Genomic DNA, 17,679 nt, shown 5'->3' on the forward strand with positions numbered 1-17,679 from the left:
ACAGCCACAGCAACGCCAGATCCAAGCCGCATTTGCAGTCTGTGACCTATATCACAGCTCATAGCAAACCAGATCCTTAACCCACTGAACAAGGCCAGGGATCAAACCTGTGTCCTCATGGATACTAGTCAGATTTGTTTCTGCTGCACCACAATGGGAACTTCACTAATGCTATTTCTAAATAGCAGTCTTCTTCAATCAATTTTACCCATAAGATTATGTTTTAGTTATACCTAAGAATGCTCATCAAAGGCTTGGCACAGTTACAGTAAACACATGGAGGTTTCCAGGTTAGACAGGCACTGAGTCCAGCTGACCCCCTCCTGCACCTTCTTATAACCTAACCAAGATGAGGAAAGGAAAATAAAGTCAAGGGAAAGTTCAGTTCACACAAACTTTTGAGCAACCTCTGCTTGTTAGATGACAAATGGATCCAGACAGAAGAAAGGCACTGGAACCCTGTTGGCAATTCCACTTTCCAAGACAGGATGTAGTATTTGGAAGGAGAAAGCTGAAAGCAGGTCCTGAGGAGAGCAGTGCGTACTCAACTCATTATCCATTTAACCATGTTGGATCAAGAGGACTAAGAGGCCCCAGGCAGATCTGGCCAAGCCAAACAGAGGAGCTGGTCTATGGCAAGTCTTTCCCTAATGTGGTGGGGTTCTTCTCTGATGGAGTGGGCAGTGCCGTCAGGAATAAGGCCAGTACTGGGGACTTCATGAGAACCTGGAATGGAGGCCAACAGCCTACTAGGTCTGCAAAACTGAACTCTGTCTGGCACAACTACCACAATAAACAGAGGGCGATATTTCATCTCTTAAATGCAAGAGCCTTTCAAACTTCACAGGAAAGGGGGGAAAACACAAATGGAAAGAGAAATAGATTCAGTAGATGGCTAAAACGATAGATGCTATCATCATTAACAAAATTCAAAGGCAAGTGAAACACAGAGGGAAAAAAACGCTGCATTCTTGGCAGAGGGAAGGTAAAATCACTAAGAAAAAGAATCTCTCTCAAATGAGAATGGATAATAATCCCAAGATATTTTAATAGGCATTCAAAAAAGGAGCTATAGATGGCCAATGAGATATGCTGCCTCCTGCATACAGACCCAGACACTGCATGTAGGGTACAATTTGGTACCATTTTTGCAGAGGAGCTTGGCACATGCATCAAAGGCCTTAAAATAATGGGCATCCTCTTTGAAGGAATAATACCTAACACTTCATAAATGTGTGCTAAGGAAATTATTAGAGACATGAGCAAAGATTTAGTTGCACAGTGTTGCTTTGTAACAATCTAAATATACAATAATAGTCACATGATGAAAATAAAGGCACATCTTATAGTGGAACATTGTGTGACCATGAGAAATGATGAAGTAGAGGTATATTTCTTATAACGAAAAGAAGGCTGCAAAATATGATGGAAAAGTCAAGTTACAAAAGAGAACATAATAAATCCCTTGGGGCAAACATTTATGCATGATATATGTACATGTATGAAAACATACTACCTTGGCAACTGGAAAAAGTCAAAAAGGGTATGTACTAAGATATTACAGTGTATTTACAGAAAATGTTTCTGATTACTTTATTATCTATAATAAATACTTATTACCAGTAAAATAAAAAATATTTTTAAAGGATGAATCAAAGAGACTTGGACAAGAATCCAGATGCAGATTGATGTTTTAAAAAATCAAGTGTTTCTTTATATCAAGAATAACTGTTTAAAATTTAATTTGAAAAGATGCTATTTATGACAGCAATACCGACAAGAATACCTTTAGGTCTAAATTTTAAAAAATATATAAAAGACTTAGTTACTAGAAATCTACAACTGTACTGCAGGATACAAAAAGAACTGGTTATAAATGGACATACTTTTGACTTGGAAGGACAATTATTAGAAAACGTAGGAGTTCCTGTTGTGGCGCAGTGGAAACAAATCCGACTAGGAACCATGAGGTTGCAGGTTTGATCCCTGGCCTTGCTCAGTGGATTAAGGATCCGGTGTTGCCATGAGCTGTGGTACAGGTCACAGATGCAGCTCGGATCTGGCATAGGCTGGCAGCTACAGTTGCAATTAGACCACTAGCCTGGGAACCTACATATGCTGCATGTGTAGCCCTAAAAAAAAAAAAAAGAAAGACAAAAAAAAAGAAAATGTAAATAGTCCCCACCTTAATTTTCTATTTCATCTTTTGTAATCAATATTCTGGATGGTTTTATTTGGAATATATGAAAAGGAATTTAAAGTTCACATTAAGTAATAAGTATATAAGAATTGATTTAAAAAGTAAAGGGAGAGAGAATTTGTACTACTAGATATTTAAATATATTGTAAAATTATAATAATTAAATCACTTTTGCAAAGCTTAAAAATAATAAATAGTAGAAGAGAATATCCTATCATCCAGGATGACATAAAATGTCATAGAAGGTCAGGAAGAGATCAAATACCCTTAAACTTCTAGTGTATGATAAAAGTGTCATTCAATAAGTTGGAGAAAGATGGATGGCTAGTCAACAAATGATGCTGGGACAATTGGCTAACTAGTCATTAAAAATTAAGTTAGACATCTTTGTCATACCATACACTAAAATAACCTTCTGATGGATTAAACTGTTAGATGGGAGAATACTTCTCTGATTTGAGAAACGAGAAAGCCATTCTAAGGAATGGTATGCTCCTAAGGACAAAGTTTAATAGATTTGAATATATAAAATTTTAAATCATCCATCTAACAACACTATGGTAAACAAAAGTAAAAGGCAGCAAACTGGAAAAACATTTGCAGCATGTACAAAAAAAGAGTTACTGGTCTTCCTACACAAAGAGCTTGTAGAAATCACTAAGAAAAACAAACATACAAACATGCACCATAATTGCCAAATGGGCAAGAGTTACTACCAGGTAATTTTCAAAGGAAAAATACAAATGCCCAGTAAATGTATTAGAAAATGTTCATCTCCAATAAAGCTAAAAAATGTGAGTTTGCTAAAATGATACCTCTAGTCATCTATCAAGCTGGAAAAGGCATTAAAAACATCAGCACATTTTACTGGTGACCAGGTGGCAAACTTACTGCTGTGATACTCTGCTGGTGGGGATGTAAATACATGTGTCTCCAAGGGAGAACTGGACAATAGGCATCAAGAAGTTTACAAATGCTCATATTCTTTAATTCGGTCACTTTATAGAAATTCTTCCTAAAGAAGTAATCAAAGGGGTCCGTAAGTATTTGCGTTTATCATAACTTAGTTAATAAAAAACCTAAGTGTCCAACAATAAGTGACCGGTAAAATAGATTACAGTGCTTGCATTTCATCCGAAGAGTATGCAAGTAGCACTGGTATATAATAACTACATTATATTAGATACATAATAATGTAGATCATTTCATGACATAACAAATGAAAAATGTAGCCTACAACACAGCAAGACACCAGTTTGGTTAAAGTGTGTGCAGATGTGCATACTGGGCAAATGTTCAACAACATATAAACGGTGGCTTTTCAAAGGTGATGGGCTTAGAGGTGCTCCCCGCCCCCCTTTTGGTTTCATTCATTCCACAAACATTGGCTTGCTACCATGTGTACAACATTTCTATATGTTCCAAATTTTCTATTTGAATGTGTTACTTCATAATCAGAAAAAAAGTTAGATTTTGGAAAAGACTTCTTCAAAGTGCTAAAAATCTTATAAAGGACTCAGAACAACCAAAGGCATATTGCAAACATAAAATCACATATTAGACAACAGGTCACTCGACCTCTTACCTATAGAGACACTTTGTAAAACGTACTCACCTGTTCCAGTTTGGCCGCGGTCTATCCCTAGGAGTTTGAATATGAACAGCATCTCAAAGATACCTTCCTAAGAGGGTCCTCAAAGACCACTTAATAAGGAGCGTGACAGCTCCTTAAGCCTTTAAAATCCATTATCCCAAGGGACCTCCCCCTCAACAACAGAAGGATAGGTATGATTCTGATGCTGGGGATGGGGAGGTTGCCCGGGGCTGAGCCCGGCTTAGAGCCGAGCAGGCAGTGGCGGGTGGGCAGAGCCGGGCCGGGGATGGGAGGGCGAGCACCTTACCGCTGCTTGCTGGAAGGCGCCCTTGGTGTAGGTGCCACCGCCGCGGTAGGTGATGGCCGGGATCTCGCGGCTAAGCAGCGCGCACTTGTGCTGGTGCGCGCGACGGGAGGAGATGTAATCGACGCGCGGCACCACGTTGTTCTTGGACGAGAAGGTCACGATGGCCACGCGCGTGGCCGTGGGCACCACGGGGAAGTCGGACAGCAGCTTGCGGACGAACTTGAGCTCGCTGAGGAAGTTGGCTTGGCCCACGCTGGACGACTCGTCCACCAGGAAGACGAGCTCCAGACGCTCGCTGAGCTCCCGCAGCCTCCGCACGCGTCGCCGGAACGCCTGGCCCAGCCGCTCCACTTTGCTCTCCGCCGCCGCCGAGTCCTCCTCGGGCGCGGGCAGCGCGGGGAGCCGCCCGGGAACCCCGGGCGCGGCCTCGGGGAAGAGGCGGAAGCTGAAATTGCGCGACGGGGACAGCTGCTGAAAGGTCGCCCAGCCCGAAACCAGCGCCAGACCCCAGCAACAAAAGGCCAGGCGCGCCCACATCGCGCTGGAGACGGAGCGGTCGCCCGGAGCGCAGGCGTCGGCCCGGCGCGGAGAGATGCTCTGCCGCTCGGCTCACGGAGGGGCGTGCGCGGCGCGGGGCGCGGGACGGCGGCCGCGAGACTCAGCAGCCTCTCGTCTGACACTGGGGACACAGTCCAGACTCGGCAGGCCGGGGACAGGGGAGGGAACGGCGCGCACTCGCTACTCCTCTCGCTCTCGTCTTTTCCCTCTCTCCTCCTCCTCGCTCTCCCTGAAGCCTATAAAATGTTTGAAGGAAAGGGGGCAGTCAAGAAAAATCTCTCTCGCTTCCCTCCTTCTCTCACTCTCTCCCTCCTCTCTCTGTCTCTCCCTCTCCCCTCTCCTTTCTCTATCTCTGCCTCTATCTCCCTCCTCCCCCCCTCATTCTCCTCCCGGGATCAAGCCAAAGACTCTTGGAGATTCCATGACACCAGAACCCCGCGTCTGTCAGGCTGTCAACATTCCCGCAGCAAGCGCACCAGCGCCGAAGCCCTGATTGATCCCATATGTCTGGCAGGAGCTGCAGAGGAATTCACTGGAGATGGATCCAGATACCGAGAGTGCCACAGTAATTGGAAACACTTTGTAGAGGAAAACACACGCGGACTAGCCAGGGAGTTGAAAGCATCCTTTGAAAATTGCTTGCTCACCTTTTGTGTCTCTTTTTCCCCCTCTGGTGCCTCAAAGCCCCAAGTAGATGTTTATTTGACTTTCCTGGTGGGGATTTCTGATTAGTGGTGTGTGTGAGTGTGCACTCTTGAGGGCCAACCTCAGATGCACCATCTAGGGGTTGCATCTGCTCCTGTGCAGCCCACAGCCATGACTTGTCATGGTAGTACATTCAAGCATTTATTTATTCATCCATTTGTTCACTCCTTCATTCACCAGATGTTTTTGAGCACCTATGGTGTGCCAGGACACCTGGAATATGAGGAGGAACAAAAACTGACATAGATCTTGTCCCCAAGGAATTTAGAAGGTAGCAAATCAGGTGACCACTAACCAGGTATTCCAGAAATAACATACACAGTTACAGCTGACCCTGCTAAGTGCATGAAGACCTTAAGCAGAGAGACTTGGCCTTGGGAGCCTTTGTGGAGGACGTGAAGTTTGCTCTGAAATCCGATGATGAGTAAGGGTCCCTTTCCTTTCTTTCAGTTCTCACCTAAGTGCCTGTGGTCTCTTTCAACAGGTGAGATTCACAAAGGTCCATTTCCTTGGCTTTAAATGGCACCTGGTTTATTACTTTGAAACACATGTTGTCACCTGGGAGTGGTTTTTCCAAAACAACACCCCAAAAGGGATGGTGCAAATGCAAAGGAGGAGTAAACTTTGCATAAGAGGCAGAAAAAAATGATTCCAGCTAGGAGTCAGGAGCCCTGGGTAAATAGGCCTCTGCAAGTATATAAATCACCCCAACCAAGAAGCTTCCAATTCTTGGCTTCAATTTCTGCATCTATTTCATGATGGAATTCAGTGATCTCAAAGTTTTCTTTGTCTCTAATATCAAATGATTTAATTCCATCTATATTTAATGAAATACCTTCAGAATGCAGGGGCCGAAATGTTAGGGGTCTGGAGTCCATTTGCCTGTGCGAGATCTTGGCCCTGCCATTCACTGGTTGTCCCACCTTGACGTCAGTTTGCTCACCTGTAAAATGAAGGGATAATAATAGCATATTAAGGGTTACTGTGAGGATATAATCATAAAAACTGATTTCGTAGGAGAGTGCTTTGAATACAGCATGTACTCTGCAAATGCTGGTTGCTATTTTTGCCACACTTCATCATAAATACTCTTCAAATCCTTATTTTTCTAGCAATATTTCTTGACCATCTACTGTGCCAGAATGTGAGATACTAAAGATTTAAAGCTGAGTAAGACTCAGTTCCAGCCTTACAGAAGTTCAAGAGCTATCAGAAGAGAACACAGACTTGCAAACAATTTCAGAGCAGTTAGGACAATTGCAAGGATGGAGAAGAGGGAGCAAACAAAAGAAAGTTCTCAATCTTTCCAGAGAATAAGCAAGAGCTCATGTGAGCTGCGACTTTTCGAAAAGAGAAAGTCTGTCCAAATTTCCTCTACTCCGTGTTATGTCAAATACATCATTAAGAGCCAACATTTCAGGACCCTTATGTGCCAGGCACCATGGCAACTCCTATGTGTACAAACTCACAGGATCCCCACAAAACCAGGGAGGTAGATGATTGCTTTAGGACTTTTTGGTTGCAAGCAATAGGCACCCAACTTCTCCTGGTTGTTAACAGGGAGGGATTTCTTGGCTCAGTAAGTAACTGGAGAAAGGGCGTGGAGTAGACTGATCTCAAAAAAAAGCTTGGAAAAGGAAATCAAGAACTACCTAAGTCTTCCATTTTTCTCTAACTTCTGCTTTTCTTTTCATGTTGAATTTAGATTCTGTCTTCAGATTTATGACTTGAGAAGGAAAGACTCTTCTCCACGAGCTCACGTTTAAAAACCCAACAAAAGCAACCACTGCCACCACCTTAAAAAAAGACTCCACTGGAGCAGGCATGGGTTATAAACCCATCCCTTAACACAGCACTGTGGTTGAGGAGATGGGCCATTATAACTGTTCTAACTTAGGTCATAGGCTCACTGTAGCAGAGATTCCTAGTCACCTACCTACCACATCTGGTCCCCCCGCTTTTTTTTTTTTTTTTTTTGGTTTTTTAGCACTGAGCCTGAGGCATATGGAAGTTCCCAGGCTAGGGGTCAATTCAGAGCCACAACTGTCAGCCACAGCAATGCCGGATATGAGCTAATCTGCAATCTACACCACAGCTCACAGCAACGCCAGATCCTTAACCCACTGAGCGAGGCCAGGGATCGAACCTGTGCCCTACTAGTCAGGTTCGTTGCCACTGAGTCACAACAGGAACTCCTGGTCTGCCCTTCCTGAACAGCAATAGAGCTCCTGAGTTTTAGCTAGGCACACAGGTACCCGAAATAAAGATTACATGTCCCAGCCTCCCTTTCAGATGGATGCTGCCATGTGCTGGGTTCTGGGCAATGATATATAAATCTTGGTTTTGTGTGGCAGCTTCTAGAAAACCTCCTCAAAAGACAGCTGCTTCTTTTGCCTGTTGTCTTTTCCTTTTACCCCTTATTCCATCTTTCTACCAGGAATGTGAATATGGTAGCATATCTCTAGCAGCCCCTTTGGATCATAGGAATAATGGTGACATTATAGCAATGGGTGAGTAGTAACCAGGAAAGAGCCCGGGTTCCTGCTGACTTCACAGAGCAGAACCATCATACTCATCTCAGATGGCCTATCTAATTTGTTTTTATATTGTCTTCCTGTCACATTCAGCTGAACCTGATCCTACCTAATAAACTCAAATCTGTAGCCATGGAGGCTCTCCTCTCAAAATGTATTCTTTCATAAATGCTATGGCAGAGAAAAGAGGACATAGAGAATTGTTCACTGCCCCCCTAAAATGACACACATCATTTCTGCTCCATTTCACTAGCCAAAGAAAGATGCATGGCCATGTCTAACTCCAAAGGTAAGGAAGTGAAATCCCACCATACTCCCAGAAAGTAGAAAGCTAGAAATATTTGGTGTTGAATCACATAAAATTAGAAGACAACTAAGTTCAAAAAGCAAAGTAGAGGGGAGTTCCCTTTGTGGCGTAGGAGAAACAAACCCGACTACTATCCATGAGGATGCAGGTTCAATCCCTGGCCTTCCTCAGTGGGTTGGGGATCTGGTGTTGCTGTGAGCTGTGGTGTAGGTCCCAGAAGCAGCAAGGATCCTGTGTGGCTGCGGCTGTGGCTGTGGCCATCAGCTGTAGCTCCGATTCGACCCCTAGCCTGGGAACTTCCATAGGCCGCAGGTGCAACCCCCCCCCCCCAAAAAAAAAGCAAAGTAGGGACAAAAACCCTGGGAAGCTTAGCCTGCCCCAAATTAGGGAGGTTCCTGTAAGAACAAGTTATAAATTAGTTTCTTTCTTTTTTTTAATGGCTATACCTGCAGCATATGAAAGTTTCTGGGCCAGGGATTGAATCCGAGCCGCAGCTGTGGCATTGCCAGATCCTTTAACCTACCATGCTGGGATGGGGTCCGAGCCCACACCCACACGTCTGCTGTGATCCAAGCTGCTGCAATCAGCTTCTTAACCCACTGCACCACAGCGGGTACCCCTAAATCAGTTTCTGTAAGGATTTCTGGTCTTTAAGTTTGAGATAGTAAATTCACCCGATGCCTTCTATATTACATATACGTACACAGTAGTGGCTGACTCTGGCAGGAGTTTACAACTGAGCAGCTGTGGCCATTAGATTAAATTCTTCTTTTCCATATTTTTCATTGCCAACCCTCCTTGGAGTCATTGTCTCTTTTTGGCACAAAAAGCACTGAGTTATACTAAAACAGAGTTATCCAAATGTCCTTTAAAACTAAATGTGTCATGTAGTAATGCATGTACTTATTCAGGGTCACATTAAATAACACCATCTATCGACAGTTGTAGTAAATGCCTTATTTTCAAAGGATTGATGAAAACACTATTTTGAGGTCTCAGCTGTGGGTCTAGGTGCATCTAAAGCTCTCTGGATAATTCTGACATGTGTCCTAGGAGTGAGAGCTTCAGGCCAACATACTCTGGCTCTGTGTATTTCCAAAGGGCTGAAGTCAGGCCAATGTTCATGGTCCTTGTGGTAAGGAGTGGAGGCTAGAGAATTCTTGCCTGCATGTTATTAAGACTGCTGCTCCAAGCTTGGCCCTGCTCCCCTGGGCTTGCTAATGTGTTAGACTCTCTAGTCTAAAGCAGTGGTTCTCCATGAGGTAGGATGCTGCACCTCACCCACTTCCCCAGCCCCACCACCAGGAAGCATTGGGCAGTGTTGGGAGATATCTGTGGGGCAAATAGGGCTACTGATATTTAACACAGAGGCTGGGAATGCAACTAAACCTCCCACAAGGTACTGGACAGCCCCCACAACCAAGGGTCATTCAGCCCAACATGTCAGGAGCAAGGTTCAGAAACCCTGACCTACCAACAATATAAACAACGGACACACAAGACACACAAAATGATGAACTTTCACTATGGCAAAAACTAAGATTGAGAATATACTGAAATGACAGAATGAAGCCAGAATGAGAAAAAACTACCTGAGATTCATCTCATGACATAAAGACTTCCATGAAAACAAAAAAAGTGTCGGTGATATAAGGGATGGGGGATGCATTATAATTTATTTCACTACTGCACCCTGATCAACAAAAAAAATGGTCCTCAGTGTCTGTCTATCCATGGGGACTTGTATAACGGACACCAAGCTTCATCCCATGCTTCACTTCAACAAAATTACATTAAAGTAGATGCTGTAAAAAGAGAGGGAATTGTGGAGTTCCTGTTGTGGCACAGTGGAAACGAATCCCACTAGGAACCATGAGGTTGTGGGTTCAATCCCTGGCCTTGCTCAGTGGGTGAAGGATCCAGAGTTGCCATGAGCTGTGGTGTAGGTCGCAGACATGGCTTGGATCTGGCATTGCTGTGGCTGTGGCGTAGGCCAGGGGCTACAGCTCTGATTCAACCCCTTGCCTGGGAACCTCAATATGCCACAGGTGCAGTCCTAAAAAGCAAAAAAAAAAAAAAGAGAGAGAGAGAGAGAAAGAGAGAGAATGAATTTGTGTGCAGAGAGAGATGGAAGGGAAATGGAGGAAGAAAGCAGAGAATGGTGCTGGCAAAGGTCCTTCTGAGATGTCAAGAATCAAGTCCAGGACACTGTAGCAGAGAAAGGATAACACGTCAGTTTCCATGCATGTTGGGAATAGTGTCTTATTTTGTTTTCAAATCTATCACATCGTGTGAGTGAATCACAGTGACAGGCAGGAGTGACAGGAGAAAGATGCCAGCTTGTGACTGTACAAGAATATCTTTTGGTTGTGAATTTAACCAAGATGTTCTCCCATTTAAGAGACTGGGGAAAATATGCCACCCTGTATATTTCTTTAAGTAGCATTATCCAAAGATGGAGTTCGTGATGGAAAATCCTAGCAATTAAAAAGCAGTAAATGTAAATAAATGTTGTCAATCTGGTTATAACACTAGATAAGATATTTTAAATGGTTAAGTGTACTCCATTGTATGTGTTTTATCTCATTTAATCCTGCCAAAATGTTTTTCCAGAGTGGTACAGGTACCATTGCTCATTCATGATAGAAATGTATGAGCTCTAGTGGCTCTGCATCCCATCCAGTGGTATTGCGTGTTTGTGTGAAATTCTGTGTCTTCTTTAAGTCCTATGGAAAGTATTGATATTTTTGTTCTAGCTGGCAGGGGAGGTTCTGGTCACAATCAGTCTTCTATGGGAGTTGGCTCCAATGTTAGTTCAGATTTCAAAGTTTTGGCAAGGCTATTAGGATTTTTCCTGTGTGTGAGCCCCCAGGGTTAATCTGGGACCTGGCTGGTGTTCTTTCTTATAGTCAGTTACTAATTAAGATCAAATATATGCATGGGCAGGGAGTTCCCTTCATGGCTCAGTGGTTAATGAACCCGACTAGGATCCATGAGGATGTGGGTTCCATCCCTGGCCTTGCTCAGTGGGTTAAGGAGCTGACGTTGTGGGGAGCTGTAGTGTAGGTCACAGACATGGCTTGGATCACGTATTGTTGTGTCTGTGGCTGTGGATATATATATATATATATAGGCATCTCAGAAGTTCCCAAGCTATTTGCTCCCCATGATCTCTTCATTATACCACAGTTTTCTGGGGGATCTTCTTTCAGTCCTTTGCCCCTAAAATTGAGACTGGTTGCTTCACTCTCCTGCTGGTCACTTCTGTGACAGTGTTTGCATTTGGACCAAATGGCAGGAAGACAATGCCTTGACCTCTTGAATTTACAAATCCACCAAGAAGAGAGGGTGGTTCTCCCTCCAAGTTTTGGCTCCTACAGATTTTTGTTTCTTTGCAGCCTATGCCATCACTGCTGCTGCCAAGACGTTATCAAAACAGGGAGAGGAAAAACAAATACACAATTTCTCTTTCTAATCCCAAACTTGAATGCCTCTTCTGGAGCGCTCTCTTCTGCATTGATGCCTCCTTTTGGGTTTCAGACTGTTGCACTGAGCCCAGGGGATCCTGGAGGGGAAGAAAATGGGAAACTTACTGCTGGTTCAGAGGTATTTTAAATTCTGTTCTTCCTCCCCAAGTCACCCACTACTGTCCATTTTTCTGAGTCTTCAAATAGTGGGTCCATGTATGCTATAGATTTTATAGTTGTCATCAGGGTGTACTTGCTCCATCTTACTCAGAACTAGTACCATTACTTTACATTTGAGTAACATTTTTATTTTCCTTCATTATTCTCCCAAAGTTATTTATTCATTGAAAGTTTTGTATTTCTTCTTAGGAAGTCTTAATAATGTAACTTTTTCTTAGGAAATTGTCCTTAAATGTAGGTTTAAAAATTATTAACATAAAAATTTAAGCAGCAAACATTTAAATTATTGTATTCTCAACCATATGTATGGTGTTATTTAGTTTCTTTCTAATGTTATATACTGGTAAGTTCCCAGGCTATGGGTCAAATCTGCCGGCCTATGCCACAGCCACAGCAATGGGATCTGAGCTGTGTCTGCAACCTACACCACAGCTCACAGCAATGCAACATGGCTCACAGCAATGCTGAATCCTTAACCCACTGAGCAAGGCCAGGGATCGAATCCACAACCTCATGGTTACTAGTCAGATTAGTTTCTGCTGAGTCACTATGGGAACTCCCTGTTTTTTTTCTTTTGATTACTCTCCTAAACATTTTATCTATTTTGTTGGGCCTTTTAGAGTGCTGACACTGGATTCTTTGTTTTCTGATATATTAATTTATGTTTTTATCATGAACAGTTTTTTGTAGTTCCTTGACTTCAGTGCTTTGTTTATCTTCATTTTTCTGTTTTTTAAGTAGAGCTTTTGCAGATAAAATTTCCACTGACTGTAACTTTAGCTAAATCTCACATGTAGTGTCATTATTGTTTTCTAAACAATGTATAATTAGACTTTTATTTCCTCTTTGGCCCAGAAATTATTGAAGTGGGAAGTTTATTTTATGTTGTTATTTTTACTTGTTTGTACATTTTGTTAAACTATGCTGAAATTAGTTTTCAAGTTTATTTCATTGAGGTCAGAGGATAGGAGTGTACATTTTTTATTCTTATTGGAATTTCTTATGACCTAATATATAACATCCATTAAAACATACCATAGATTTTGAACAAAAATAAGCATTTTTTGGTTGTGATATAAATTCTTCTATCTTATAAATCAATTTTATTGTATACATTATTCAAATACTCTATATCCACAGTCATTTTAATCTATTCCATCTGTTCAAGACTGAAAGTATGTTAAAATCTGGTATGGTCACTGTCTTTGACAATTTTTACTTGTACTTTCAGTGTTTGCTTTATATTTTTGTGATATATTTAAGTTTTATGCATAAATGTTTGTAATAGTTACATATTCTCTGTGAACAAAGTTCTACTCATTAAGAAGACAACTGCGTAACTTCCAACAACACAAAATCAGCCTTTACTCATTTCCTATACTTACCTTAAATTTTACTATGGATGAAACCTCAGCTTCGTTCTAACGATAATTATCGTCCTCAATGTCATCATCATCATCAATATCATTGTTTTCAATTTGCTTGATATTTCCTTACTCCGTCTCTTTGTCCCCTTTTCTAGTTTGTCTCTCTTTGAAATGGACTAGGAGGATATTAGATTTCTGATAGATTAAAGGGAGACATACAAATTAAATCATAAAGAAACCATAAGAATATATAGATGAACATTCATAAGACTGTAGGGTGTGGAAGAATGTTTTAAGCATGTAAACAAAGGAGGAAATCACAAAGAGAAATATTAGCTTATTTGACCCTATAGCAATTAACACTTTTATCATCATAAAGTACTGTAAACAAGTTAAAAGGACAATAATAAATTGGAAAATGGCAGAAAACAATGTTATCATTCTTATATATAAAGCACTCTCTTAAGTCTGTTAGCAAGACAATTGAAAATGCAGACAAAGCATAATGGAAAAGGGGTTCACAGAAGAATAAATTCAGGTGGACACCAAGCATATGAAGAACTATAGAATTGCATTTATAATGGAAATATACATGATAAGAAAACCAAGACTATTTTTTTACATTACATGTTGGCAAATATTAATGAATTTATATTCAACCCCAGAATTGGCTAAAACTGGAATAGCAGACACAAAACACATGTGCTTGCATTCTTCCATCCCTCCTTGAGGTTAAACACCACTAATTTGTCTTAGCTTTCTTTGCTGCTGGACCCAGATGTGGTCTTGCAGTCCTTTCAAGGAGTACCAGGTCACTACTACTAATTAATTGATGCTGGTCCTCCACATGGAATGTATCTGCCATTTATAAAGTTGGATGAAAGTGGAACTGTTCTGCATGGTTAATCCTTGGCAGCCTAATTCAATAATATGATTTTTTTTTAAAGTAAGGTATGATAATGATCATATCCTTTAGTTAGGAATCCTCTCTAAGGAGATAATCAGAGATGAGCACATACATTTATGTACAGGACTAGAATTTACAGTACAAACTACAAAAGCAGAGTGTTGGGAATACTGGAACCAGTCTTAACATATAAGAATGGCTAGATAAAGCATATTAAATGCATAAGAAGAAAAATTACATAATCATTATGCTTATACGTTCCAAAAAATTGCTATAAAAATACCAGTACATTCTATTAAATTGGGAGGGGGAGGCCAAAAACAAACAGGTGTTATGAACATAGAAAAACATAAGAAAACACAAATATGTAATAATGTTTAAGTAGACCAATAGTGAATTATTTTATTCATTCTATTTAAGATTCAGAATATAAACAGTTAAGCTATAGAGTATACCTCTGTATTCAGATCGTTGGAAGAGGTGACTGATGATTATTCTTGGAGCTGGATTGGGGCAGTAGGAGGCTCCTTACCCACTCTCCTGTCTTTGCAATGTATGTTCTGCCCACCATTCCCACAGTGGAAATTGTTTTTAAGGATGCAGCCTTGAGAGAGTAATATGGTGTTGAGAGCATCTGGATGGTATAATGACTGAACCCAGTTACAATCTCTATACAATTTTTTTTTGTCTTTTTTGTCAGTGATAGCCTATGCTTGAATACTATAATATTATAAACCTCCCAAATGTCTATGTCTAATATAGAAGTGATTTTCAAATTCTGGCTATATGTAAAGAATGTTTTCCAATGATCTATTGTTGGGTGTGAACATAACTTAATGACTTAAAATTTTGTTTTTTGTCTTTTGTCTTTTCAGGGCCGCACCTGTGGCATATGAAGTTTCCCAGGCTAGGGGTCCAATCAGAGCTACAGCTGCTGGTCTACACCACAGCCACAGCAATGCCAGATCCAAGTCATGTCTTCCACCTACACCATAGCTCATGCCAACGCTGGATCCTTAACCACTGAGCAAGGCCAGGGATCGAACCGGCAACCTCCTGGTTCCTAGTCGGATTTGTTAACCACTGAGCCACGATGGGAACTCCTAAAATTATAATTTATTATTCTCGTTCACGATTCTATGAGTTAACTGAACTCAGTTGAGTGGGTCTCACTGGGTTCTCATGTAATTTCAATCACACAGAACCTGTGGCTGGAGTCACCTACAGGCTCAATCCAGCGGCATGACCAAGATGGCTTCTTCAAGCACTTGTATGAAGCTTTATGCATCTGCATGTGGTTCTCTTACCAACAGAATAGTCCAAACTTTTTATCTTGTAGTTCACAGCCCCCAGGGAAAGGAAGCAGAAGCAGCTAAATCTGTTAAGAGAGATAACTGGAGATGAGGTGATGTCACTTCTGCCTTATTCTAACAGTCAAAGCAGATATAAAGCCTATCTGGACTCAAGGGGGTGAAGAAACAGACTCTACCTCTTGATAGGGGAGCACTGAGATCATATGACCAAAGATCATATGGCATGAAAAATATTATTGTGCACCTCTTTGGAGTATTAAAAGCAAATCTGTCACTTTTAGGAATCTCCTACCTGCTCGTCAACTTGCCAGCTTCATACAGGAAGATTCTAATTCCTCAAGAGCTTTAATATATTCATCTTAAATGGATGTAGTCTAAAAAAAAAGAAAAGAACTTCTCTCTTATTTCACTACTCGATAAAGAACCAATTTACAGTAGCTTAATTTATCCCTTATGGAATGGGATTTGACCTCAGACTTACGAAGTTTGCAAACTTGTACAGTTTAAAATGAAGCAACCTACTCCACTAATTTCTGTTTACCCTGCTAATTGTGCATTGTTTTCCTCCAGCCAGATGTTTCTTATACTTAATTTGCCTAATAACATTCAGGCTAGAAAACCATCCTAGCATTAACATGATGCCCCAAACATACCCACATTTATTTTCCATATCCTTGGCTCTTTCTAGATCTGCCTTGCATTTTTCAATATCCTTAATTTCTATTGAACCCAGATGGCATCTATGTTTGCCAGGAAAGAAAGAGAACAAAACATGTGACAGCATTTTATATTCTTCCATGTTACATGGAAAAGGCCTGAAGATATAATATACTCTTAAAGATCATGCCGATAAGCATGATTTTACAGAGTATATTTCCAGACCTGAAACCATAATACTCCTAGAAGAAAACATAGGCAGTACACAGTGACACAGGTCTTAGCAACATTTTTTGGGATGTGTTTCCTCAGGGAAGAAAAACAAAAGCAAAAATAAACAAATGAGACTTAAGCAAATTTAAAAACTTTTGCACAGTGAGGGAAACCATCAACAAAACAAAAAAGTAACCTAGCAAATAAAAGAAGATATTGGCAAATGATATATCTGATAAGGAGTTAATATTCAAAATATATTAAGAACTCATACAACTCCATATCCAAAAACAATCTGATTGAAAAATGGGCAAAGACCTGAATAGGCATTTTTCCAAAGAAGACATACAGATGGCCAACCAGCATATGAAAAGATGCTCGACATCACTAATTATCAGTGAAATGAAAATCAAAGCCACAATGAGATATCACCTCATACTGGTCAGAATGACTATCGTCAAAATGACCAGAAATAACAAGTGTTGGTAAAGATGTGGAGAAAAGAGAACCCTTGAACACTGTCAGTGGGAATATAAATTGGCACAGCCACTATGGAAAACATTATGGAGCTTCCTCAAAAAAGTTAATAGAAACTACCATATGATCTAGAAATTCCACACCTGGGTATGTATCTAAAGAAAATGAAAACACTAATTCAGAAAAACATATGCACCCCAATGTTCAAAGCAATATTGTTTACAATAGCCAAGATATGGAAGTAACGTAAGTATCCATCAATAGACAAATGTAAAGGATGATATATATATATATACACACACATACAAATATATTATCTCAGCCATGCAAAATAATGAAATTTTGCCATTTGCAACAAATGGATGAAACTGGAGGGTATTATGCTTAGTGAAATAATTCAGACAGAAAAAGACAAATATTGAATGTTTTCATAAACATGGCAGCTCATGACTGAGGACTTGTGGAGTTCAAACATAGAATCTAAAAAATTAAACAAATGAATATAACAAAACAGAAGCAGACTCACAGATACAGAAAGCAAACTAGTGGTTATCAAAGAGGAGAGGGGTAGAGGGAAGAGCAAGATAGCTGAAGGGGATTAAGTACAAATAGGTATAAAGTAAATAAGTTACAGGATGTAATACACAGCACAGGAATATAGCCAATATTTCTTAATAACTTCATATGGCATATACTCTATGAATAACTATGCTGTACACCTGAAACTAATACAAAATAATATAATTATTGTTCAATTTATAAAAATCATGCACACCAGGCGTTTCATTTAAGAAAGTGTTGTAGGCAACCATTGAAATGGTCCCTAATGGTCCCTAATGATCCCTGCTTCCTGATATTCTTGTCTTTTGTAGTTCTTTCCCCCTCGAATATGG

The 17,679-nt window shown here is 40.7% G+C and overlaps 1 protein-coding gene across 1 annotated transcript in view; it reads right to left on the reverse strand.

Moving 5' to 3' along the window:
* The window catches only part of SVEP1 (sushi, von Willebrand factor type A, EGF and pentraxin domain containing 1), a 198,303-nt gene extending 193,519 nt beyond the window's left edge, over window positions 1-4,784 (reverse strand). Inside the window, exon 1 of the mRNA XM_047768130.1 lies at window positions 4,102-4,784. Coding sequence (XP_047624086.1) covers window positions 4,102-4,638 — 537 coding nt within the window. The 5' untranslated portion in view covers window positions 4,639-4,784. The remainder of the gene's footprint in view (window positions 1-4,101) is intronic.
* Between the last annotated feature and the right edge of the window lie 12,895 nt (window positions 4,785-17,679).

Source organism: Phacochoerus africanus, chromosome 2 (assembly GCF_016906955.1).
Source record: "Phacochoerus africanus isolate WHEZ1 chromosome 2, ROS_Pafr_v1, whole genome shotgun sequence".
In the NCBI taxonomy this organism is placed as follows: domain Eukaryota; kingdom Metazoa; phylum Chordata; class Mammalia; order Artiodactyla; family Suidae; genus Phacochoerus; species Phacochoerus africanus.